Source organism: Astyanax mexicanus, chromosome 8 (genome assembly GCF_023375975.1).
Source record: "Astyanax mexicanus isolate ESR-SI-001 chromosome 8, AstMex3_surface, whole genome shotgun sequence".
Lineage (NCBI taxonomy): Eukaryota > Metazoa > Chordata > Actinopteri > Characiformes > Acestrorhamphidae > Astyanax > Astyanax mexicanus.
Window position 1 is genome coordinate 18,813,479 of NC_064415.1, and position 27,992 is coordinate 18,841,470.

The following is a 27,992-nucleotide window of genomic DNA, read 5'->3' on the forward strand; positions in this document are numbered from 1 at the left end:
GTTGTTGTGAGAGGCTCCGCCTCGGCTGTAGAACAGCAGTCACAGAGCAGCAGCTCGTGCTTGGTGGAACGCGGGTGGAGAACAGGCAGTTTATCGTCATTAGAAGTGTTGAAGTGAACAAGATCAGAACAGAGTCAGAGCTGAGAGCAACATCTCTGTAGATCTGAGAGCACTGAGCTGAGGAGCTGCTGGACATGGAGCTGTACTCAGAGGCTCTGCAGTACCTCACTCATCAGGGGCTGCCAGGTATGTGACAATTTATAGCTTTTAAATATTCACATTTACCAAATCTTTATATCAGCCTGCTGATACTACAGATGAGTATTGAGTGTAACACTTTAAAGTAAGAATACATTAATGAATATAACTTACAGCAGAATGTCTTAATTATTGATTTATTATTAAAGATAACACTAGCATTATTAATCACAGTAATAATAGTGATTATTACTGTTGTAAATACAGTTAATTAATATACCCATTTTGTAAAATGTTACCAAATTCTGTCCCTAAAGATCATTTAGACACACACAATCCTGTAAAATGAGAAAAGTGAAAATAATACTGGTTGTAGTTACAACGCAATTGTGTTTACTCAGCTCAAATTATTGAAATTATTTTAATTATATATTTATTCAATCATTTTATTTGAGTTAAATAAACCCACTTAAATTGTTTGTTATTTTTTAGACTGAACAGATAAACTGCTTTTTACAGTGTTTAAATTAGGGTGTTTCTGCTATATTAAAAAAAATATATATCTATTTTATTGTATTTAACAGAGGAAGAAGAGGTTGAGGACGTTGTTGGTTCAGACATGTTCCCAGACGTGTTCAGTAAGGAATCAGACTGGATTCCCAACTCTGATGTCCCACGGCTTCCAGACACGCCGGTGATGCATCACAATTATCTTCATTAACTATATAGTCCAAAACTATAGTAATAACTTGCCTGTTCTGAACTGATATAGCTTATTATTTTTATGAGATTTATGAGGGAGATTATTGACAGATAATAATAAAGTTGATGTTCGTAAGTTAGTAATAGTGTATTAACAGTAATTAACTATTGGCTGTGACTGTGTGTTTAGACTAAGAAATATCTGGAGTACTAAGTTACTGTACTGAGTGAGTGATGTTCTCAATGATGAATTGCTTTTGTGTTTTTTCCAGACCTACAGAAGCACAGAGGACATGCTGTTGAAGAGGCTGCTGGTGCTCAGAGAAATCTTAATAAGTGAAGAGACCTACCTGTCTGAGCTGGAAACACTGCTTACGGTAACACACACAAACAGACTCCAACAAGACACCAAGCTTACGAGTATATTATTGGAACACAGAATTATTTTAATGTAAAATAAACTCAGATACAAATTATCTATCATGTATCATTATGTCATATATATAATATATATATCAAAAGTCAACAAAGTTCAAATGAAGAAACAAGACCCTTGTCTGATAACAACAGTATATACATATATATAGCAGTCAAAATTTGGACACACATTCTCATTCATACTTGTTCTTTATTTGTATTATTTACTACATTGTATATTAATCTGAAAGACCCAAAAACTATGTAGGAACACATGGAATTAGGTAGTTAACAAAAAAAGTGTTTGGCCTTCACAAAGACCTGATATAAAAACCCAATCCAGGTGTTTTTGGACGAATTGGAGTACAGAGCGCAGAGTGAAAGAAAGAAAGAAAAGCAGTTAACAAGTGCTCAGCACATCTAGAACTCCTTTAAGGCACCTCATGAAGCTGACTGAATAAAATAATGCCAAGAGCGGGCAAAGTTGGCATCAAAGCTAAAATAGCTACTTTAAAGAATCTAGAGTATAAAACATATATATATATATATATATATATATATATATATTTTTTTTTTTTTACAGTTTTTCTGTTTACTTAATAATTGCATATGCATTCCTTTATGGTTTTTATTAGTCTTTACTATTAATCTACAATGTAGAAAATTTATAAAAAATAAAGTAAAAAAAACATTAAATGAATAGCAGTGTGTCCAAACTTTTGTCTGGTATTTTATATATATGTATATTTTTTGTGGGGCCTCATGCATTAAATGTGTAAATGTGGATGTGATTTCTGCCAGAGTCGCAAGCCGATTCGCATGGCCAATTCTAGCCAGTGGCCACTGGCAACAATCATTACCATCCACTATGCTGTCCACTGTTGGTGATAATGCCTTCTATGATGTATTCTTCATACACACATGCCCTGTGAATTCTTCCTTGCCATGAGCATGCTGGCTAATGTTCAACCTTACTCACAAGATAACACCTCACAACTTATGTATTGATAAATGTATTTAATTTCCATGTTGATATTGATTTAGTGTGTGTATATCCTTTTTAACCTAAACGACAGCTATATATTATCTAGGCGTGTAACATCACACACAGCCTGTGATTGGATTCATGATTGGATGCACAGTATTGGTTTTATGATTTAGTATTCTAATGATATTTTGAACAGCATTTTAATATTTTAGAGCAGGGAGTAATGTGCTATCTGGCTGTTGATTGGAGCTGGTTGTTTACAGACATGAACATTCTTACAATCTATTTGCATCAGAGATCAGAAAAATATGATGTCCATGCTGCACTATGCACTTGTGTCTCATTTTAACGATGCACTTTGTCACATTATTTTTGGCCTTGCACTTACTTTCCATTAATGCTTTGTAACACCCCTAATGTCAACCACAAAATGACACTGAGTTAAAGTGCCAGTCTGTTTGAAATAACTCACGTAAATAAGAATGTGTGTGGCAGAGGTCTGTTTATTTAGATACTTAGATGTTTTGCCGTGCTTTCCATTGAGTTCATACTTCATAATTCCCCTACACATTTATTTATTCTAATTGAAGACAGCCTTCTTCCCCTTTCACATGTGCCTGTGATCAAACTTCTGCTTCTTACAATCCCTGAGCAAAAAGTGAAGTATTACTTCCCTTTCAGTTCATGCAGTAAGGCGTAACGTGAGATGTGAGTGACAGTCTCCTAATATGGCTTTGATTCACTCATTATTTTCAATGCCAGAGAGAGAGAGAGAGACAGAGAGAGAGAGAGAGAGAGAGAGAGAGAGAGAGAGAGAGACGCTGCTGTGAAATAGCTGGTTGGAAATTCCTCTGTATGTATGTTTAGTGATACTAGCACTTTTTTAAGAAAAATTCTCACTTGTGAGAAACAGACGCCACACTTCACACTTCCTTTTATCTTGACTGGCTTTTTTATCTATCTGTCAGCATGGTGAGACATTTAAGTATGCACTGATGCTCTTATTTAAACTCGAGATGCATGTTTTACAGCTGCCTTCTTAACACCTTACTGAAACTTGCCCTTCACCAAATTTGTATTTCCTCCCTGACTTGTAGTCCAACCAACATTGTGAAGTGGGGCTCACATGGGTGTAACATGGGCTAGCTAAGTTCTAGGTGTGCATAGACTCTAAGTTTGTACTAAAGGTAGAAATATCAGAGTATATAAATATTGGAGTACTTCAGTATTTGGTTTTGCTATACTGTATCATTTTTTGAATGCCTAGTTTGCTTGTTAAGACTTGTGTTAGTGGATTATTTAGTTTAAAGGTCTAATTCCACTAAAATCCTTTTTTTTGTTCTTTGTAAAAATGCTATAGGTCTCTCTGAGTTGTATATGCATTCTGCATATGAAACTGTTTCTCAGCCTCTGTGTCTGCAGTAGCTAGTAAAAGAAAATCCTTAGAAATATGAGTTGATCTGAGAGAGATGTTAGGGTGTTGACAACAACATGGCCTCGTCCACCTCGGCTCAGGACCGCCCACAGGCAGCGCTGAACCCAGGGTACAGCAGAAGGAGCTATAGCTAAGGAGGAGCTTACAGCTTTCGTTTACAGAGCTAGTTAGCGTTAGCTATCTTGTGTAAGTAACTATAGGTTTAAAACGGATCTCCGATTAATTCTGCGTTTTACCAAGACCTTAAAAATACAGTAGGGAAGCACAGTTTGACAAGGTACCACAACTCGACAGAACACCGGTCAAAGCAGGTGCCATTTACATCAGATTTTATGATAGAGCGAGGACTCTGGGGCTTCGACGTAGTGAAACTGCTCAAGCACCGAATCACAGCTGCGTGCCTCTGGGTGAGTGCTGTCACAACGGGCAGTCTCAACTTGCACTTGCACCGCGGTATTAATAACATTTCACAACATCACAAAAAATGTCTCACATGGCATTCATTCATTCTAAAAAACACAGCTAGACATTTTAAAATGAATGAAAAAACGATGGAATGAGACCTTTAAACCCTGACTGCTAGATAGCAGTGTTGTAGGATCTCCTTAGATCCCACTGTTCTGCACTGCATAAAAAATAAACTTTCCTTTTACTCAGATTTTACCAATACCATAGTGTGTTTTTTATGCTATGACAGTTTTCCTAAAATGAAAACATACAATATAACAATATAAATATAATATATATCGTAGTATAAAGATTCATGTCCAAATGTGCCCCATCATTACACCCCACCTTAATTCCATTGGGTCCCATCTAGGCCCCATGTGCAGTGTGTACAACCTTAATGGGGCCCATGTTTAACCCCACCTGGCCCCATACTGACCCTAATGGGGCACATCATTAACTTTCACATGTGGGACCAACATGGAACCCATGGACAAAACTTCTAGGTCCCAGTTGTGCTACCCACACAGGCTACTCATTGGCATATTATCTAGGATACTCCTTTCATTTATAATTAATTCTTTCTCTCTCTCTGTCTCACTCTCTCTTCAGCCTATGAAAGCTTTGAGGGCATCAGCAGGTACATCTCAGCCGGTGTTGTCTATCGAGCAGGTCCAGACAGTGTTTTACCAGCTGCCAGAACTCAGAGATCTCCACAGAGAGTTTCACAGCAGCCTCAAAGCCAAATTACAGGCTGTGGACTTGGATCAAGATGTTTCCGTCCAGATGCAGCAGAACACAGACTTTCAGGTGTCCGTGGGAGATCTCTTTCTGAAGTTTGTGAGTTTGTGTTTTCATATTCAGTCATTGTGCAGATTTGCAGATTTTAGTGTACAATATGAACATTTGCATAACTAGTTTCTCAGCCAACACACTACTTAAGACTTATATGAGTAGAAAGTGGAAAATGTATATCATGGAAAATGTATATCATCGGCTTCACGATATATCACAGTATTTTTATTTTATCTTATTTATTTATTTTGCATGACTGGGCTTTTATATAGGTTTGTGACTAATTTTAATGTTCTTCACTTTGTCCCACAAACTTACACAATATATGAAAAAATCAGACCTTATTAGCAGCTGAAAAATGTAAACAATAGACCTTAAAAAGAGATACGCCAACAACTTCAAAACAGCTTTCTTTGTAAATAGTTCCATAAACATTATAAATGGACCCAAAATACTCAATGTTTAAATTAAATGTTAATTTTTTTTTAAAATGTTCTAATGCACAAGCCAGACACAAGTTTAATATCAATTTACAATGTTTTTCTGAAGCCATTAGTGGAGTTACAGTATTAAAATCAGCCACAATTCCCTTCTCTCTCCAGTTAACAAATAAAGTCAGTTCAGTGTGCATTAATATTATCCTTCAAGCTACAGTATTACTATAATTAAAAGGGCTATAGTTACTTCCTTGTATCCAGAGTTTTAGGGAGTTTTATCTCTTGTGATAAATAAATAACTCCACACTCAGGACAGGTTCTGAGCTCTTCTGGGGGACGAGAGGAACTTTTCTCTGAGCTGTGGATCGATTGTGCGACTCCATTCCTTTTACTCCAGTCACTGCAGTATGTTAGCTTGTTATGCTAACTGGCTAGCGTTATCTAGTGAGCTGTGTGCTTCTTTGGCGGTGCTGTTTTACATTGTGTGCTTCTACACAGCGTTTTGCAGCGCCTCTAGCGGTATGGAGGTATGAGGAAAATACTGGTTCTAAATTCCCCTCCTGTATAATGTATGAACCAGTATACTGCCCAGCACTTGTTGCTTCCCATGTTTAACCCCCTGGACCCATCACTGGCCATGGTGGGCATGAACAAAACGTTCTGGATCCAAGTTGAATTTACCCCATTCAGGCCCACCTGGTCATGTTATCTGGGTAATTATTGATTCTGAGTATGTTTAAGCAGTTACTCTATATATTCTATTTTTCATGTAGGATTTATCATTTTCCTGTATTATATTACTTACTAAAACATCCCAAAAGCTTTTTAGCACAAAGATGATTCGTAGATGTTTGAGCGAGCATCACACTGAGTACTCTCTCTCCTTTTTAAGATGTTCTTAATGTTAAGATGCTTTTGGGAAACTGGGCACTCGTCTTGTGACATTTTAAAATAAATATGAATCAAATTAAAAATGAAACAAAGTACAATTTAAAAAAGTATTTTTTTTGTCAAGTAAAAGCAATGCACACCGGTTTTAAATTGAAATAATTCAATAAAACTATCACAACAATTGCTAAATGTGAAACTGTGCAGGAGAGGAGCTGGATAGCATTAGCTTCCCTTGTGATGACAACCAAACATACACAAATATTATGTGATATTGATTAAAATCTGAGGAATTTAGTAGTAGTTTAGACTAATTTTTGAAGGAAAGGGAAAGCTGAAATTAAGCCTCTTCTATGCTGTTGGGTCTGTAGCCTGCTTGCTAAGCTAACCTTAGCTTTTCTGGTCTAAAATGTGTCATCCAGTGCAGTACAGCTGCACTTCTGACATGTTAGTAGCATTTTTTTGTCTGAGGAAGCAACATTGAGTGACTTAGCTTAGCATTGCTAGCAACCAAAATGTGCAGCACAAAGCTGAGAACTTTTATGGAGAGATTGAATGTATGATAGTTGTGGTCACCACTGAACCACTGTGGCTGGAAACTTACCTTCAACGGCACAATGCAGTTGTGGGAACCATGAAGTGATTAGAATGTGTTTGATTTTTATTTCTATCTGTTGCTGAGATTATATTTAGGCATATAGTGGTCTGGTTTATGTAGGTTTGCTGGTTCTCCTTTTCAGCTTGTTTGTTAGATAAACTTGTAGCTAGCACAGCTAGCCTGCTATTGTCACGGTAGGACAGTACCAGTCAGTACGCTCTTATAGTGTTTATGCCCTAACCCTCCTAAATGTATTTGGGGGAATGCGTATATTTGTCTGTTTGCTAAGTAGACGTATATACACTATATGGACAAAAGTATAGGGACGAATTCTCACTCAGGTTTTTGCACTTCTGCGTGTACTTGTGTGTGTGTAATGGGTGGGTGTGTACACACACTGAGTGTGTGTTGTGCACTTGTGTTGCCAAGATAGGTATGGACGCCTGACAGTTGACTGTTGTCAGAGATTAAATTAGTCAGTGGTGCACCTGTGTTTACCATTGCCAAGATTGCTATTATACCAGAAATTTAATTACACAATTATGGCACCATTTATACAACGCAATGCAGGTGCAAGGCAAAGACTGTTGGTGGGGTGTAAGATGGCAACAAGCATTGTGGTGCGCCTTGCGCAGGGTGTAACATATGACCCCTACTTCTCTAGGCTGTGCCTCGCATTAGCCATGGTGCCAGTAGGTTCATGTTTATCTGCTCCAGAGAGTCCTTTCTACTTTCTGTTATCATAACGTATTGTAACGATATAATTTTGAAATACCTTCCTAGGCTTGAGTAACTGTCATTATTTATCTTCTGGGTGGTAATGTGACGCTCCACTTTCTTATCACAGGTGAGCCAGTTAGGATTTTACAGAGGGTTCATAGACAATTATGAAAGTGCGGTCCAGATTGTGAGGAGATGTACCCTGTCAAACCCACGATTCCGAATCCTTGCTGAGGTGTGTACACTGCACAACACACACAAAAAAATCACTGAAAATACCATAGATTACCAGCGTTATAGGGGAATGCATGAATTGTCTCATTCACTTTTTAGAGCATGATGTCCACCAAAGGGCCAGACAGCTCCAGGACTAAATACACATTCGAAGGTAAAACAAGACTTTGTCGTTTTTCTACCCCCTGTTCAGGATGAGAGCGACTTTTAATACATTTCTGATGCAGTTAATACAGTTCTTTTTTCATGTCACAGCTCTCCTCTACAAACCTCTGGACAGAGTGACTAAGACCACTTTAGTGCTGCATGTAAGACATTTGCATGTTAATATTTATTTGATATTTCATTGTTTGATTCTATATTGCACTGGCATGTCAGAAGTCATGAGACAGGAACATTGTGTCGTATCGTGTCCCATGTCTTTTGCCTCATCCTTTGTGAGGTAATGAAAACTGCATTGAAACTGCAATGAAAACCTAGTGGGACATTCCTGCACTGAATGTGATTTCTGTTTACATGGACAATCCTTGTCAGATACTGTCAGTCACGATCATTACCACATACTGCACTGTCCACTGCGGGTGGTAGTGCCTTTTATATGTATTCCTAGTGAACACATATCCCTATGAATAACTTTTGAAGTGGAATGTCACATTCAGGCTCCTCTCGAACTCACATAATTCACGTTGCCTTACCATGAACACGCTAGCCAGTGTTCAGATTTACAGATGTGGCCGTTCCCATGCCACCCTCCACCCACTAATATCTGCTACCCCATTACTTTTGGCATGCCAGTGTATACACATTACATCTAAGTGTTTGTAGTCTTCCATTTTCATTTTTGTAGTTCTTACATCTGATCCTCTCTACAGGATCTTCTGAAACACACGCCAGATGATCACCACGACAGTACACTGCTACAGGAAGCTCTCCGTCTGTCCAGCAGCTTCCTGTCTGGGGTCAATGAGGACTCGCAACACAAGACTGCAGTCACTCTCAGCAGAGGAGAGGTAGCCCATTCACCCTGACACAAGTTTTGAGGGTCTGTGTGATGAAATGGGCTTCAAGGTAAGATCCAGCTAATCTGCATACTATACCTGCCTCTCTGTTCTGTGTGGTGTTTTACAGAGGAGGCAGCTGGTGCGTGACGGGTTTGTGGTGGATGTCTATGAGGGCGGACGCAACCTCAGGCACCTGTTTCTGTACACAGATCTACTGCTGTGTGTCAAACTGAAGGGCGGGACTGTGGGGTAATTTAAAAGCTGACTTATTATACTATTATTTTTAGATTTAGTTTTTGAGAAACCCTTAATAATGATATGTAATAGCAATAACATGAGCTTTCTGACATATGTTATTGTTATTGTGTATTGTGCTTCCTTAATCCATAGTATCTACCAACAAGCTCACAGATATACACTCACTGAGCAATTTGTTAGGAACATGCGTCTCTATTAATATGTCTATTAACATTTTGTCTATATAATGATTAATAAATAATCATTTTAATAAATGAAAGACACAGCGTTTTTGATAAAGGTTACTCAGGTTTTACCTCTCTTCCATGTTCAATGGACAAAATATGGGTATGAATTACAAGGCATCTCCCTATACAATATTATCACAATACATTGCCCACAATAATATCACAAAACAGACACGATTCTGCAATACTGTATATATCGCAAGACATTTTTCTACAATTTTTCATGGCACCTGTGTTACTGAACTGGAAAAATGCTCTTAAATAAGCAATTATAGATTTACTTGTGTCAATTTCACACAACTCATATGAAACAATGTACAGTAAAGTGCATAGCTTTGCTTGCTCATGTCTCTTTAACACACATACTGATTGCAATTTTCCAGTGTGGCTTTATTCCGAAGTCATAAACTGCCATAAGTTAGAACAGTTCTGCTGATGTTAAAATGTTTACATACTTTGTTTAATAAGCTTCTAGAAAAAAAAAATGAAAACAAAAATATATTCATGCAAAAATATCAAACATTGATATTTACCAGCATGTATCATTAACGTATCGCAAATGAAAACTATATGGTAAATCACTGTATCAATATTTTGTTAAACTCCTAATTCTGAAGATCACTTTGGACTATTTTTTAATTAATTATACACTTACTCATTCATGTGGATCAGCAGTTTCAGTTAACATTTACATCAACCATCAGAACGAGGGACAATCAGATATTAGCACATTAGCATCATTTTGAGCACAGCAGGAGTTTACATAGCTTAGATTTACTCAGAAAAATGCAGTAAATGAAAAGTTTCCAGTGAGCAACAGGTGGTCAGATAGAAGCTGCTCATTGGTGAGAGAGGTTTGCAGAAAGTGGCCTGAGTGCAGAAAGCATGCAGTACTAATTATAATCTCTCTATATAATTGTGGTGAGCAGAAAAGCATCTGAGAATGCACAACAGGTCAAACCTTGGTGAGGATGGACTAGAAAAGCAGAAGAAGTTGTGAAGTTCTAATTCTGACACTTTTAAAAGCTAGGAACAGAAAGCTGAGGTTAAAGCTGAGGCTTTGGCTTGAAAGCTAATTTAGTCTATTTTAGTATTGGGCTAATATATATCCAGCATGATATGTTGCAAAGCAAAAGTCTTCTTAAACTAGATGAATACTTTTGGTTGCTTGCGTGGAGCTGTTACACCAGTTAGAGTTTCTTTTTTCCATTAGCTGTGCTGTTAAGTCAGGGGCAGGGTGTTCACAGCATCTCAAAATAATTATGCAGCAGTTGCTTATGTCTGGATTGTTTAGTCTTATATTTCCCTTAAATTCACATAATTAGGAAGTTAGCATAATAGTAGATAAAACAGAGCATGCCTTCTTTTGATTTTGCTTATTTAATGTGAATGCTGTTAGAAGAGGGACACATTATTTAGTGTGTCTTCCACAAATGAAGAATAAAATGTTGGAAACATTTGTTTAATATATTGGTACCACTTTAAAAATAAGGCTTCTTTATAAAGGGTTTATAACTAGCTTCCAAAAAAGTTTATTAAGGATTATTAATCAGGTTATAAACCATAATAAGCAGTTACAAGTCATGAACAGAAAGGGCAATAGTGGCCTGTTGTCTACCAAATAGTGATTCCACATTCGTTTCCACATTCGTATTATTATTCCTGTTAATAACTTTAATAACATATTAAATGACTAAACTGACATTCTATTTTATTTCATTAGATATGTTAAAAGTCTTTGTCACTGTTGTTCTTTCTATTTATGTGTTGTATGTGCTTATTCATGTTTTAAACGTATTTACACTTGAATTTATAACCATTAATAAACTCCTTTGTAAACTATTTATAAAACCTTTATAATGGAGCCTTATTTTAAAGTGGGACCAATATATTCAGTTTTGGTACTACTTTAAAATAAGACGGTACCACTTTAAATAAGACTACCTTTATGAAGGGTTTATAAATGGTTTACAATTAGTTTATTAATGGTTACTAATTAGGTTGTAAACGCCTTATAAATCATTAATAATCAGTTATAACACATACGTAGAAAGGGCAACATTGACCTGTTGTTTCCCAAATAGTGAACCCACAGACATCTATATTGTTGCCCTTTCTATGTATGTGTTATTACTGATTATTAATGATTTTAGGGCATTTACAAACTAATTAGTAACCATAAATAAATAAATAATAAATAGATAAATAAACTAATTGTAAACCATTTTTAACCCCTTCATAAAGGTAGTCTAATTTTAAAGTGGTACCTTAATTTTTAAGATGTCCATGTTGAAATGATTGCATCACACAATTCTTACAGGTCTTTCAGAAGCACTTTCATGCTGTGAATCTCTCCTTCAGGGACATCCCATAGCTGTTCTGAGTGCGCAGAGTCACTGTTATGGTGGCTTCTCCAAATGCAGTATGGAATGATTACAATCCACACTGTTTCTGTGATATGTTAGTAACACATTATGTTAATATGATGCTCCTAACAAAGTGCTCGGTGTGTGTATGTTTACTACATATTGTTTACAGCAAAGACATTTGAACATCTGACTAGCCCTCTTTGTGTGCTCATGTGTGTGTTTGTATGTGTGTGATTGTGTGTGTCAGGAAGCCAGTACACTACAGGTTTTGTTGGTATATGCCACTAGCAGGGATAAAGATGCACTGGGCAGTAGAACAGGAAACATCAGCGGAGCTTCAGCTCAAAATCAGCAACATGAGAGCGAAGATGTTCCACTGTAGGCGTGACTTTCAAGAGTATCTGGTATGATTTGTACAATTGCGTTTTGTTCTGTGGGTGTGTGCATGTACGGCATGTGTGAAAGTGTATGTGGTGTGAGGGTGAAGGTATTAAATGATTTTGAGCAATGAGAGCAATGTGTGAAAAAAAATATATGTGTGTGTGTGTGTGGGTGTGTGTGTTCAAATATTTCATCCACCCTAAATGTTTGTGAAACTCATCTAATGAATGAATTTAGCCACTGTAAGTTACGCCCATTCCTAACACAGAACTTATCTAGTCCTTGTAAAGAATAAATGTTATGATAGAATATAGAGATTTAAAGCCTCACATACAGCTTTGAGCTGTGCAGCAGTGAAACTGTGTTATATGGAATGAAGAGTGTTGTGGACGAGGTCAGGTAGTGATTATCCAACATCCAGACCTCACTAATAAAACTACTATCACATAATGAATTCAGATTCTTATGCTACGGTTGCAAAATCTAGAAGTTACCTCAGTTGCTCCAACAAAAGCAGGAGAAACTTTATTACGCATGATTTCAGAAGAAACAATAAATGAGCAGGTGTCTCATTATCCTTGTCCACATCATATAGTGTTAATTAAATTAAATAACATGATGTATAATTGTGTGTGTGTTTGTATGTGTGTGTGTTACAGAGTAAAGGGTCTCTTTCTCGTGCTGCTGATCGCTGTAGAAGAAAGTTAGAAGCCTGTGAACTTTGGCTTCTGACACACAGCCCTTCTTTCATCTTAGAACTGCAAAGCACCAACAGCAAGGTGAGCCACATATATATATACAGCTCTGTAAACAAATAAGAGATTTTACCTTGATGCTTGATTTTTACCAAATGGAAAACCTCTGAAATATAATTAAGAGGAAGATGGATGATCACAAGCCATCAAACCCAGCTGAACTGCTTGAATTTTTGCACCAGGAGTAAAGGCATAAAGTTATCCAAAAGCAGTGTGTAAGACTGGTGGAGGAGAACATGCCAAATATTGATTTCTAAACTCTTAAAATTGAATGAATATGAACTTGTTCTCTTTGTATTATTTTAAAGTCTGAAAGCTCTGCATCTTTTTCATATTTCAGTTATTTCTCATTTTCTGCAAATAAATGCTCTAAATGACAATATTTTGATTTGGAATTTGGTAGAAATGTTGTCTGTAGTTTATAGAATATAAAACAATGTTCATTTTACTCAAACATATACATATAAATAGCAAAATGCAAAAACTGCAAATAGCAAAAATTGTATAACTGTATATATGCACATAGACACCCTCTGACCTTGTACACACACACACATAGACACACACTCATGGACAGTCTCACACAGAACAAAAAAATCTTATAACCCAGCATTCAGCATATTCCCTTTGGTACAGTACAGACACAGAGTCTCTCTCTTTCTCTCTCTCTCTCTCTCTCTGCAGAGTCACACAATTCACTTACCGTCTCTATATGAGCTTGAAGAGTGGAGAGAGGCAATCAACAAACTCAAAGCAGAGGGTGAGTGCTTCACCCAGCTTAATGTCATTACCTCAATTACTTTTCATATTAATTTAATTCCAACTAGACTTATTAACCCAAATGTAAAGGAAAACCCAACACAGATCCATTGATTCACACCTCAATGATGGGGGATTTATACCCCTCTGGACCAAGCTTGGCCAAGCTTAATCATGGGGCCATAGGCTCTATTTATCTGCTTCAGAGAGTCTTATTCTACCGGCAATACTTCTTGACAGGAACTAGAAACTATGTGTGCATTTGCACATTTGTGTCAACAATGGGTAGAACTTAAACTATCTGAAAGCATTCAACTGAAAGGGGTATTCACAAATATTTGGATATAAAAGTGCAATTGACCTTCTTTAGTTCTAAATTTGCTAATTTGTTATATATAAATATGTTTCAGATACTTCAGTTATTTTTTTCTATAAAATAAAGACAGCAGAAGTAAACAAACAATGCAGCTTTTATAAAATGATAATTCAGTTTGTTGAAGACAAAAATGTGTTCTTAAGTTGTCATGAACACTGTAGTTAATTCTGCCACCTGAAATTTGGCATTTCAATGTATTCTTATATTTGATATATAGATAATTTTTATAAAAAAGATAATTTATTAAATTCATTAACAAATAGTTGTCGATCCAAACATTTACTCAGGCATGTGTGTTTATTTATGCATCTCAGGTCTAGAGACAGTGCCCCCAGACTTACTCTCTCTGGCCAACTCTTGTGTAAAATTGAGAATGACTCAACAGCCACCGCTCTGCTGCCTTCAGCCTGGTCTGTATCTGTGTGTCACGCACTTACACTCAAACACCCACACACACATACATAAGGTCTCACGTTAGTGCTTTTTCACATTTTGCATCTTTCTACTGAGGTTTCCCTGTCACCAGTGCTCTGTCTCTGTCTCTCTATCACAGTCTTTGTCTCTTATTTTCTCTCTCACCTACAGACAATGTGGGGAACAGCATGTGTGGGAGCCTGTGTGTGGTTGTTCATTCGGCCTGTGGTCTACAGCAGCCTGCGAGTAAGTCACATCTCACATAGTGACAATCACACTTAGGTACACACCCTATGCTCTCTACATTGTCTACATGTTTTCACTGATATCTACACCATAATCATGTTGCTTGTTTAAGCCCAAATGAATAAATTAATCTGTTGTGTGGGAAAACTGGAAATATCTCACATATTACTCAACTATTTGAAGTAAAGAAAGATTTTTGGCTTGATTCAGCTCATAAATACATTCTGTTTCTCAAAAAAAGCTGATTATGGAGTCATATGTGCTGTCTGAACAATATATGGTGGTTTTGCTTGTGCAATACAGCCTCAGAATCACTGCATGAGTCAGTGGCAGGGGTGAAGCACTTAAAAAGACAAAAAAATGGGGCCAATCAGCCTGCAGAAAGCTGTGTTGTGCCATATATGATGAAATACTTTTTGTCTTTTATAAAGATTACTCATAACATTACATCATTAGTAAAGATTTCATCTTTTCTACTACAAAAAACACTGCAGCAGAGTTACAGCTCAGACTATTTAAAACTGAAAACGTACTTGAAGATGCACATGTAACAACTGGCATTGATCACTGACAACAGCTTACTTTGTCTTTTTAAATCACATACAGTTTCCTCTAATGCAAAAGCATCTATAAGGCGCTACACCATATATGTATGTTCTGCACTGACAGAGCAACTCTTCATTTTGACACGTGTGGCATCACCTTTTACAGCGCAGCAACACATTTTACTCACGGGTTGGCACTTCTTTATTAGAGGGACACTGTGCACTTAATCATGTTTCCAACCTGTAGATGAACCCTGTAGAGGACCACATCCTTCCACATTTGTCCCTACAGAAATGGGCCATTTTGGGGATGCTGTATTAATAGCATTAAAGGCACTTTTATTTCAAGGGCATTGGGGCATCCATAGAGGGGGGACTTAAAACGCATGATCATAATGTGTTTCAAGGATGGACACCTTATCAGGCACTGCTTTCCCTGCAAAAAGGGAACTTTGTAGGGCAAGTAGGGCACTTTGTATTTTTTTAACACTCTAGATGCACTCTGCCCCTCTTAACCCCTCAACAAGTATAGAAAATTTAAGTGAGCCTTAACAGTTCCAGTTTGCAAATTCATGGACGTACACTAGGGGTGTAACGGCACAGAAAATTCACAGTTTTCGGTACGTTTGGTGGAGAAAATAAAGAGGCTAAAGAGGGTTTTCTGTATACCTCTCCATTATTAACTTCATAATAACAATGGAACTTTATTATAATCATGTTTTGTTTTTTTTTTGGGATGGAATGTTGTAACGGGTCTCGAGCTCTTTCATTAAATGCCTAAAACCAGGGTTCTCTCCTACTGTCATCATGAGAGGCTTTATCCTTTTTTTTCTTAAACATAGAGGGCCAGAGAGCACGCGCGAGAAAGGGAGAGAGAGAGAAAGAGAGAGAGTAAGAGAGAGAAAGGGCACATGCACAAGAGAGATGGCGCGCCAGAGAGAGAGTCTCCTATAGGCTGTACCAATATGTGTATTCTGCGTGCGTTTACACAAACTGAACTGTGACCCCCATACTGTGACGGTTCGCAAAGCATACACGTACCGTGTATGGCAACCCTAACGTACACCAAAGTTGTAAGCAAGGCTTTGGTAGCGTTTTTCAGCTTTATGCATCTCTATTACAAGGCTTCTCAAAGTTCTTTATCATAGTTCACACTAGATAAGACAAGACAACCATATACACCATACTTGTGCTGGCCACAGAATGGAATTTAGCCATCCGTCCACACAAATACACACTAGTGAGGTGCTCTAACCCCTGAGCCACCACTGTCCTATAAAACTAGTAAATCTTCATCAGGAAAAACTGATTTGTTAGTGACCAGATTTTTGTTTTAACACAGCATCATTCTTCCACAATCTTGTCTCTTTAAATGTAATAATTACCAGAGAGGATTGTTTACTTTTGCAGCCTGCACTGTGGATGTCCACTGTTTGTGCTCAATAAAAGATAATATCCATAAGGGTTAAGTGCAGTATTAGTTTGGTTAAATAGTAAGCATAGAGAAGGGTCTCATCTATCTATGCTTTTTGTTCTTTTTTAATCTATTCAAATCTATTTTTGACCTTTAACTCCTTACTCCTCTCTCTCCCTCTCTATTACTCTGTTCTGTCAGGTATCTATGTTTGTATTGAAGTGGATGGCTTTGAGATTTTTGACAGAAAGGCCAAAACCTGCCTCTCCTCTTACAGCCTGACACCACATTGGGACCAGGTGAAGACCTGTACACACAAGCACGCTCCTTTGCAGTATGGATCTTTTGAGTTGTTGTTTTAATCTTTTTAACCCTGAATTTTGTGTGTGTTTCGTAGGAGTTGGTGTTGAAGGTGGATGGAGCTCGTCATCTCCGGCTGCTGTGTCTCTCTCAGTCAGAAGAGGATATTATGGGCAAAGCAACACTAAAGGTGAGGTCTTCCTTATTTTAGAGCAGATGTTCCAGAGAGAAAACACATTGTAAAACATAACTGAGAGCGTGATGATTGTGTTCTGTCCGTGAGTCAGTTAGATCCTGTTGATATGTTAAAGAAGTGGAAGAAAATGACCTTGAATCTGGGCTTGATTGAGGTGACCATATCAATCAAATACAATCCCCATCCTCTGGATCCACCCAGCTTTACTCCCCTCCAGCAGAAGCCAGTGTTCTGTGTTCTGATTGGAGATGTAGCAAGGTTAGTATTTCAGTCGTTTCTAAACTGTTCAGTTAAATGAATTATCTTACAATAGCATGCAGATTTATTGTATGTAAATTAAAAGTTTTGATAGAACACTCTTGTGCCAAAAGTCATGGGATAGCAGTATGTAAATGGATAACGAAATGTTAGATCATAGGCTGCCTTTAGAATACCCTCACCTGTACAAGCTGTGAGGTGTTTCAACACTGGTCAGAAATTTGTGTGTCACGTGTAACCCAGTTATACAGCTCTGGAAACAAATAAGAAACCACTTCAGTTTCTGAATCAGTTTCTCTGATTTAGCTATTTATAGGTATTTGTTTGAGTAAAATTAACATTTTTGTTTTATTCTATAAACTACAGACAAATGAGAAATGGCTGAAAAAAATGCAGATCTTTTAGACCTCAAATAATGCAAAGAAAATAAGTTCATATTCATAAAATTTTAAGAGTTCAGAAATCATAATAAATCTGGTTTTAAATCACAGTTTTCATACTTGGCATGTTCTCCTCCACCAGTCTTACACACTGCTTTTGGATAACTTTATGCCACTCCCGGTGCAAAACTTCAAGCAGTTCAGCTTGGTTTGATGGCTTGTGATCATCCATCTTCCTCTTAATTATATTTCAGAGGTTTTCAATCTGGTAAAATCAAAGAAACTCATCATTTTTAAGTGGTCTCTTATTTTTTTCCAGAGCTGTATGTCATATAAAACATTACCACCCACAATGGACAGCCCGTTCAAATGCAGCGTTCTTTAGCGTCCATAAGACATGGTAAAAGTCCTTGGGCCAAATACTACTTTCAGTGTCCAACCCCTTTCAAACATAAATTAAGGCCTTTCTGCTATTGTGTAATCTGTGTGGTTTGCGCAATTATTATTTTTAACATCAACTTTCACTTAATAAACACTTACTAATGAAACTAATCAATACAAAAAGTATTCTCACATTGTGCGATTTTGTAAATGGACCATCCTTTGGTCTATATTTTTTAAGTAAATGAGGAGTTAGACATGAAGCATCAGCTTTATTATCCAAACAGGACCCTACTTATGTAAGAATGGAATATTACAACAGACTAAAACTGTGATAAGTTCTGCAAAAAGCAAAAGTGTACATATGATGCCTGCTGTAAGTGAGTCACATTCTGGGTTAGTTCCCTGTGTGATTTGCTGACTGTTAGTATTCTCTTGGTGGCTATGCTTATACTAATATACACATTCACAAGTCAGTGAAGCCTTTGGAATTACCTGGATTTTGAAATCTATTACTAATAAAATGTGCTCACAATTATATTAAGTCACAATTTTATAGACAAAATAGTCACAAAATTATAGACAAAAAAATCTCACATGCATTTATTGAGCACATAAAATATCCACGGTGCAAAACTCTGAAACTCTGTGTTAATCACTTTTCACAAATGTTAGTCCATTAATTAAAGGAACACAAAGATTGGTTACAAACAAACATGTTCTTATGAGAAATAAGGCTTAATTTGACTCATGTCTGATAAAAATATCTTTCAGATGGTCTCAAAAGATGTGTTATTGTGAACTTTAAGTCATAAGTTATACAAGCATAGCTAAAAACCTAAGTGTACATCAATCCATGGTTAGACAAATGCCTACAAATGGAGACAATTTTTGTTTTAATAACTGTTGTTATTTTTAGTTGGAGTGGGTAAAAAGGTAAAGAAAAAACCCAGTTGTAGACAGGATGGCCTGGATGAGTTACAATGCTTCTGAGAAAATATTCTGTAAACTATTGAGACAGGATTCTTAGCACAAATGCAGAGAACTACTACTGACTAATACTGAAATCTCATCTCGACTGTGAAGCATGGTGGAGGGAGTATCATGATTTAGGGTTGCTTTGCTTGCAATTGTTGCACTATACATTTAGAGACATAGTGTGATTTGTAACTTAACATTATTAAGATGCTCCCGTTCATTTAGCTTGCCAGCTGCCAGAGCCCTGAGAGAGTGCAACTGGCCTTGCTCTCTCTGGGTGGGTAGATGGCGCTCTCAAAAGGTGATATCGCTCAACATAAGTCGTCTGTGAGCTGATGTATTGGAACGGAGTCAGTCTTCACCCTCCTGGTGTTGGGGCATTTCTGGTGATAGGGGGAGTCCTAATGAGTGGGTTGGGTAATTGGCCTCGTAAATTAGGGAAAAAATGGGATTCAAATTAGAAACGAAAAAACAAAAACACTATCAAGATGCTGTGACATGAACTGAAGTAATATAATACAGGAAATTGACAAATCCTGCACCTAACAGCTGGGGTTATGCATAGGGCTCAGCCAGGATCTACTACTCACTCAACTAACAACAATTGCAAAACCACCACAATCTGATACTGGCTCGACAAGAATCCAGAAGCACAGCCTAACACTATGTTCATGGTCCATTGCCTCAACTGCCAAGTAACAGACCTACCAAAAAATAACCTATGAACACACAGAATCCCTCCTTAATCTAAGCTCACTTCCTTTAACTATGGCAACAACACACTTACCTAAGCACAATCACACACAATAAATCACATTATAAGTTGCGTGAGCAGAACACAGCAACCACTACCATCTGATACTGGCTCGACAAGAATCCAGAAGCATAGCGAACTATGTTCATGGTCCGTGCCTCAACTGCCAAGTACTCAGACGTCTACAAAAACTCATGAGACAAATTATTACAAGAGCAGGACCACACCAATCCCCTTCATCCAAACTCTAACACAAACTTCAGTGCAAGCTCTTCTCAGGGGTCATCAGGCAGGCACCTTCCTTCGTCAGTGTTTCGCTGAATTAGGCCCACGACACCTCCAGAAGGCTCAACAGTGAAGTCTGGCGTCCCAGACCCACCCCCCTCCAAGCTTGCTGTAGAAGCACAAACTCACTCCCTTCCCCACACAGCCTCAGCCCTTCTGAACCACAACCACTGACTAGATCTTTCAGCTACATCTGACAACTCCTTCACTACAGTCCTTAGCACACGACCTCTAATTCCGAATTCAGACAGCAGTCTTGTGGCAGACTTCGCAACAAAGCCTCTAGTACCTACCTCTACCGGTCTAATATACGCTTGCCACCCACGCTCTCTCACCTCAGCCACCAAGTCTGTATACTTCAGCCTTTTCCTTTCATAAGCTCCATCTACCTCGTCTTCAAACGGAACAGTCAGCTCTATAAAATACACTATCCGCTTACTTTCAGAGTACAACACTACATCCGGCCTCAAGGTTGTAACCAGAATGCACTCTGGGATCTGCAGTTTACTACCTACATCCACTAATAACTTCCAATGATTGGTCCCACAAGCCATCCCAGAAATTCATTCAGCAATTAATTAGTAGCATATAGGTGGAGGTGATTGCTACCCAGTATGATCTGTACAGGACATTACAACAGCATAGACAAGTTAAATATTGTTAATATTTTTTTTTTTTTGTTATTTCAAATCTTTCCCATGTTCTCCCAACTTAACACAGCCAATTACCCAACCCACTCATTAGGACTCCCCCTATCACTAGTGATGCCCCAACACACCAGGAGGGTGAAGCCTAGCATATGTCTCCTCCGATACATGTGAAGTCAGACTCTGCCTCTTTTCGAGCTTCTGATGATGTAGCATTTCCGAGTAGCCATTGCGTTTGGAGGATAGCGCAGCGACTCGGTTCCTATACATCAGCTCACAGACGCCCTGTGCTGCGGACATCACCCTTTAGTGAGGTGGGAAGAGAGCGTCACCTACCCACCCGGAGGGAGCAGAGCCAATTTTGTTTCCTCTGAGCGCTGGCAGCTTGATGGCAAAGCTGCATAAGCGGGGGTTCAAACCTGCGACCTACTGCTCATAGTGGCAGCTTTTTTAGACTGCTGGACCACTCGGCGCCCTATAATGTTTATAATTGTCTATAATTTTGACTTATATAACCGTTATAGCACACTGTAATTATAGTAATCAATACAAACCTGGTCTTTAACAGATGTTCATTTAATTTGTCTTATAACTGTATCCATACTCTCTCTTTTGTATGTATGTGTGTATGTGTGTGTGCTTGCATGTCTGCATGTGCCTGTATCAGTCAGGAGGGTGTGCTGGTGCCTCATATAGTGCGGTCCTGTGTGGAGGAGGTTGAGAGGAGAGGAATGGAGGAGGAGGGAATCTACAGAATCTCAGGAGCCAGCTCTGCGATTCAGGCTCTCAAACACGCGTTTGACACCAGTGAGTGTGTATATGTGTGTGTGTTCCAGTGGGAGTGTAAGACTCAATCCCATTTCACCCCTTGGCCCTATCACTTACCCCGATTCTGGTTAGGCTGGAGGGGTAGGGGGAAGTAATAGGGGTTGTTAGACCTTCATACAGAGATTTTTTAAATGCACACTTCAAACTGAAGGGTTTGAGAACCACTGGTAAGAAACCCGCAAATGTAAATATTTTTTTTTCTTGTTAAAAGTGAAGATTAGGACTATATTACCAGAGTTTAATGTGTAGTTTAAATGTTTTATGGTCTACTATGCTAGTAGTTTGTCTCAGTAGCTCACTTTCCTGTTCCACCTTAGGTGGTGCAACAGGTGGCAGGGGCTGCAGCATTTAAGGCGGAACGGGAAAACAAAAGCTAATCAAAGCTAATTTCAGCTTCCCATCATTGAGGAATTAAAGAATGGACAATACTAATTAATTTCAGAACCATCACCCCCCTTTCTGAAGACAAACAATGCCCTAAAGTTAACTAGTATCCAGCAGCTAGGCTACTGAACTTTAGCGATCCTGATGATGTATTGGGTGCTTAAAGGGTTGTCCCAACTCTTAGAGGGAAGATTTCACCCCTTCCTCTTGTAACTCTGTTCCAAGAGCAAGGGTTACACTCGAAAAGAAGGGGTAGGGGTAAGTGGTAGGGGTGGCCAAGGGGTGAAATGGGATTGGGCCTAAGTAATAGGAAGGGTTGTCTGAAAGGGACAATGTAAATGCCCAGTATAACATCATTTGTTCATATTAAAAGTGTTTAGGTTTTCTAAACTACACATTTTGCTAACCCAGCGGTGCAAATGCACACAGTTAATTTAGTCCCTGTTTGAGATGTATTTTCTATAATATAGGACTCTTTGGGATCTACAGCATTAGTACCATGCCAAATGCTAGTGTTTGAGGGGAATAAAGCCCCCAGCATTGAGCTGTAGACAAGTGAAGCTGTCTTCTCTGAAATGATGGTGCTCCATCTAGTACTTTTGGGCTTCAGGTAGGTAGTGAACACAACATATCTGTCTCTGAATAAAATCAAATTCCCATAGCAATGCTTAACAAATGCTTCTATTGATAGCAGAGACAGTTAATAAAATGTATTTTATTTAAATAATTTATTATTTGGGTATATTATTTCTATTTTCAGAGGAAACAGTCAATGAACCGATGTCCCAATATTTCTTCCCATATTTAGTATGAGTTGCCCAATAACATATTTAACAATACAGGCATGTCTACTGGGTTTCCACTTTGCTTCCCCTTCACTGTTTCTACACTTTCTACACGTCTTCTACACACGTTTCCGTCTGTCTGCAGATTACTGGGAGGCTATGAGTAAGCTGAGAAGTGTGGACGTGAATGTAGTGTCTGGAACACTCAAGCTGTACCTGAGGGAACTACCTGAGACTCTCATTCCAACTGACCATTTCCAGAGTCTCTCCAAAGCACTGGGTTAGTCTGTCTCCAAGGCACACAACCAAAAACACCCTAATACAGTGGTCCTTAACCACTCAACCACAACTGATAGATTAGCCAGGTAGATTTAATTTCCACCTGCAGGTTGTAATAACAGTAATCTCAATTAGCTAATCAAAAAGGGCTCAAGATATTATTGACTGTTTTAGGTCCAAAGGAAATTTTCAGGATCAGAATTGGTGTCAGTGTTTATTGGTTCTATATAGAAGACATAGAATTTGATAATCTTATTAACAAAATGACTACCAACAAGCAGAAATTTTAACCTAAAAGAGTCCATGGTGACATACAGTATGTGTCACAGACACTTTAGAAGATATGGAAATTTCCTTATAGCACTTTTTCCTTCACTGTAACTCATGAAATCCCTAAGTGACATAAACTGAACATCCTGAGAACATCACAGGAGAGTGTGTAAATGTGTGATCATGTGACTTTTTACAAGTCTATCTCTGCTGGGTTATAAAAAAAAGTGCTGAACATAAAACTAGTTGATAATAAAAGTGTATTTGTTGCTTTTACATATCAGTTCCAAGCATTGGTAGCTGGACAAAATATCAATATTTTATTGTATCGTGATACATTTTCTTATTGTATTGACAATAAGTGAATCAAGGATATCATCAGTACTTAAAGAACACAGACTCAACTGTACACTTCATTACAGAGAGTGTAAAATCCTGTTAAACTGGATGTTGTGCAGCAAAAATTAAATAAGAATCCCTGTGCTATGCATGAAAATGTCCTTAAATATTGTGGTATAATATTTTACCATCTCACCCAGCTCTGTCATTGCGTGATTACGTACACCAAGGTCGGTGGCTTTTATTTTGTTCATATTGATTAGAATTGATTAGTATTGTGTTGAAATCAGCTAAAATTAAGTAACATATTGTAATATAGATTTGTGCCATATCGTCCAACTGTAATTTATAACAGTTAAAATGCTTTAATAACATGTCAAACATTCCATACTAGTTCTGACCCGAGTTCTAGAATAAAATGTTAAAATACAAGCTATGAAATTGGTTTGGTTCTTTGTTACATCAGGATTTTAACCTTAAAATATTTCAAGTCACATGCTCTCTTTATTACAATAAAACAACATTAATAAGATGCTCAATTAATTGAACTGATTCAATTTAGAATTTTTCACCAGTGTTCAGAATTGGGTCTGGGCTCTTATGGGTTAAACAAACTTACTTTAATGTGTTTTTTATTACTTGTGAAGCTGTGTATCCAAGATCCATAAAAAAAAACAGTTCAAACTCAGTTAAGCTTTGTGTAGAAGTCCCTGTCTCACAACACTCCTTATCCTGTACTTTGTGCACTTTGTATGTTGTGAAATAGCAGCATCTGTTTGATTTAAAGGAATCAAAAATCACCTGTTGGTTTGTTTAACATGCTGCCATTGTTTTTGTAGCACACTATTTAGGGCCTGTGATGTAATTTGAGATGCCTATAGTCTTTTCCCAGAAACTGCAGGTTAGTTGTGAAAGGAGAACAGTGAGTTTCAGGATGGACATTATTTTGGTTGTAGTTGTTTTTAGAAACACAGCCCACAGTAATGTGACCTGAACAACTTGGCAAATTTGAATAGTCTGATGCCAAAAATAGTATGCAAACTATTTCTCTTTTTTTTTTCTTGTTTATTTGCTTTCAAGTATTAAACTCTGCGTGATTGATTTTGTGGGCAGTGGTGACTGAAATTGAGTTGTACATGTATTAAAATGCAGTCATTTACTCACTTAATTGCTCAACCATTCAGTCATCTCATTAAGAACACTGTGTTACACATGTTTTGAAGGCTACCTACATAGAGGATTCATTGTACATCAGTAAACATTGAACATCCCATTTATAAAGCTAGATTGGTATATTCATGACTCGCTTATTCAAATGCTGTTCATAACAGGGTTCGCATGGTCATGAAAAACATGGAAAAGACATGGAATTTGAAAATAGCAATTTCCAGGCCTGGATAAGTTTTGGAAAAATAAAAATACCCAGAAAGTTTTGGAAAAGTCATGGAAATTTGGTTTACAAATCTTTGTGTTTCAGTTTATCGATGCAGAAAATCTATTTTGAGCTAACAAATACATCAGCTCAGAGTTAATTCAATAATTTAGCCCTACACAATAGAGCTCTCAGGATCTGACACACATTTTATTATTAAACATTGTGTGACCTTGATTGCCTTAAAGCCATGAAGAAGTCATGAAAGAATCATGGAAATCTATTTGTTAAAAAGTGTATGAACCCTGTCATGAATATTAAAAGAATAATATAGCATAAATACATGATTTCAACCTCATGATTGTGTTATGAAGCCCCTATATTTATTTAATTCATACAATGAAATGGATAAAAACTTTTAAATCTTTCTAAAAAACATATATTGCGTTGCTCAAAGCACCCTTTGTAATTCTTTTAACTTTTTTTAGGAGTAGACACAGCAACTAACACACTGTCTCACACTGTCTCACACAGATCTGTCTGACCCTTACCTCAGAGCAGGCATCATGTTGTCGGAGCTACAATCTTTCCCTGATGTGAACCGCAACACTCTGCTCTTCCTCTTACACCACCTCAAACGGTAACTTCCTGTCTCTGAATGATAACTTTTTAATTTCTGCTGCTCTCATATATCTAACTGTCTGTCTCACTATCTCATCTCAGCTCATCTATAGATCAGTTTTAAAAGTAACATTTTAATAGTGATTTTTATGACCAAAAGGACGGCAGAGATTCAGAGTTATGTTAGGAGCCAGCAGTTCCAGTCAATTCTGAGAATTCTGAGATTGTTACATAAAGGTGCACCGTACATCCTGTGACCTCTGGATGTAACTGATTTAGTTTTAGCTCCGTCTGTGACCTGGTTTCAGGTTGAGTCATGCAGCAGAATTTTAAGGCAAAGACTGAACTGTTCTCCTCTTTTGTCTGCCTGTCTGTCTGACTTACTCTCTTTCTCTCTCTGTCCATCTTTCTCTCCCTTTCAGGGTTGCCAAAAAAGAGGAACAGAATAAAATGTCTCTCAGTAATCTGGCCACAGTATTTGGCCCCAGTCTCCTGCGCCCCCCAGTGTCCAGTCTCAATCACTGTGGACCACCAGTCGACATCTCTCAAGAGGTTGAAGTTCAGGTCAGTTAGCTTTTATTGTTCTCTAAAAAACACAATTAGGCAATGTCTTATTTTTTTAACAGTACAGTGTCTCTGTCTTTCAACAGGTCCAAGTAATTAACCTCTACCTGCAGAACCAGAATCTTCCAGAAGCTCTCACTACCAAAACACTTGATATAGAAGAAGAGACATGAAAATTAAAAGAAGACTGCATATTTTTTATTAGAGTCTGTGAAAGTCATTTCATTCAGTGGGATAAAAAGGTTCTGTATGTTAATAGAGTGCAAAAATGACTAGTCAGGAGTTACACATAGTCATAGATACACATATCGTCACTGTTACACAAGAATCTCTGTACAAAAAGGCTGGAGAAAGTAAACAAAAACATTTGAGTATTTCGCGCAATCAATATTGGATGGTATTTTTATGGTCAGTTCACTATACAGCTCTGGAAAAAATTAAGAGACCACTTCAGTTTCCCTGATTTTGCTATTTATAGGTATATGTTTGAGTGATGTGAACATTGTTGTTTTATTATATAAACTACAGACAACATTTCTCCCAAATTCCAAATAAAATGTTGTCATTTAGAGCATTTATTTACCAAAAATAAGAAATGGCTGAAATGCAAAGAAAACAAGTTCATATTCATAAAGCTTTAAGAGTTCAGAAATCAATATTTGGTGGATTAACCCTGTTTTTAATCACAGTTTTCATGCAATTTGGCACGTCCTCCTCCACCAGTCTTACACACTGATTTTGGATAATTTTATGCCACTCCTGGTGCAAAAATTCAAGCAGTTCAGCTGGGTTTGATGGCTTGTGATCATCCATCTTCCTCTTAATTTTATTGTAGAGGTTTTCAATTTGGTAAAATCAAAAATCAAACAAACTCATCATTTTTAGGTAGTCTCTTATTTTTTTTCCAGAGCTGTAAAGTAGGGGTTGCACGACTAGTATTGTTTACTAGTTTACAAGGTATTTTAAAATGTTGTTGACTAGTCGATTAGTCACAGCAATATACAGCAAATCCTGAAGCAAAAAGAAACTGTTGTTTCAGAGCCAAACACTAACTGACAACAGCAACAAAAAATGTATATATTTGCAAAGTAACTGCACATGATGTTCTTGTTATATTTCATTTAATTATCTTCATTGTTCAGTCAACAAATATACTTTACTCACATTCAGTGCCCTCACAGCTTCCATTCCATAGATCTCAATAGAAATATTCACTTTTTGAGCACTGGATTGTAGAGTAACTGTAGTATTGTGTCACTTGGCTCAGAAAAGTGAATTGCTGCTTTTCATTTTACTCCTCTGATTAGTTGACAACTGCCCACGTCTGGGCAACTTGTTGACTAGTGAACAATTAGTCTGTGCAACTCCTACTATGAAGTGAAATTGAAAAAATAAAAAATGTTTGCATGACAGTATTGATACACTCTATGAACAAGCTAGCCCCTGTGCATGTACAGCTGTTGCATATCAGTATGAGCAATGCATTTATTAAAAGGGGTGCCCACAGATGTCTGTATATATAGTGTATATATAAGGGGGTGTATAGTCTTATAGAATAGACATGTATTAGTACTCAGACTTTGGCCTCCTTTAAGGTTGGTTAGATGGAATTGACTATGAATTAAATGTTGGGGAAAGTAATACAGAATTGTTTATTTGATTGAAATGGTGTAAAATAGGAACATGTACTCTGTATATTTATTTTATTTATGAAATAAAATGTGTACATTTATGAAAAATGCCTTGTAATTAATATTGGTTTATGCT

The 27,992-nt window shown here is 37.5% G+C and overlaps 1 protein-coding gene across 2 annotated transcripts; it reads left to right on the forward strand.

Moving 5' to 3' along the window:
* si:dkey-33c9.6 (active breakpoint cluster region-related protein) lies at positions 1 to 27,948 on the forward strand. 2 transcript variants are annotated; one of them, XM_007242007.4, is made up of 22 exons: positions 1 to 246; positions 783 to 892; positions 1,173 to 1,277; positions 4,800 to 5,027; positions 7,753 to 7,860; positions 7,959 to 8,013; positions 8,115 to 8,167; positions 8,732 to 8,869; positions 8,988 to 9,109; positions 11,962 to 12,118; positions 12,755 to 12,874; positions 13,535 to 13,610; positions 14,300 to 14,395; positions 14,571 to 14,645; positions 16,806 to 16,903; positions 17,002 to 17,094; positions 17,192 to 17,358; positions 21,451 to 21,590; positions 22,926 to 23,060; positions 25,575 to 25,680; positions 26,084 to 26,225; positions 26,312 to 27,948. In XM_007242007.4, exons 1-22 carry the CDS (start codon positions 195 to 197, stop codon positions 26,396 to 26,398), a joined length of 2,463 nt encoding a protein of 820 aa, XP_007242069.2. In that variant the 5' UTR covers positions 1 to 194; the 3' UTR covers positions 26,399 to 27,948. The 2 variants fall into 2 exon arrangements, with proteins under 2 accessions (XP_007242069.2, XP_049338859.1); XM_049482902.1 differs by lacking the exons at positions 22,926 to 23,060; positions 25,575 to 25,680; positions 26,084 to 26,225; positions 26,312 to 27,948 and adding an exon at positions 22,466 to 22,919.
* The last annotated feature ends 44 nt before the right edge of the window (positions 27,949 to 27,992 follow it).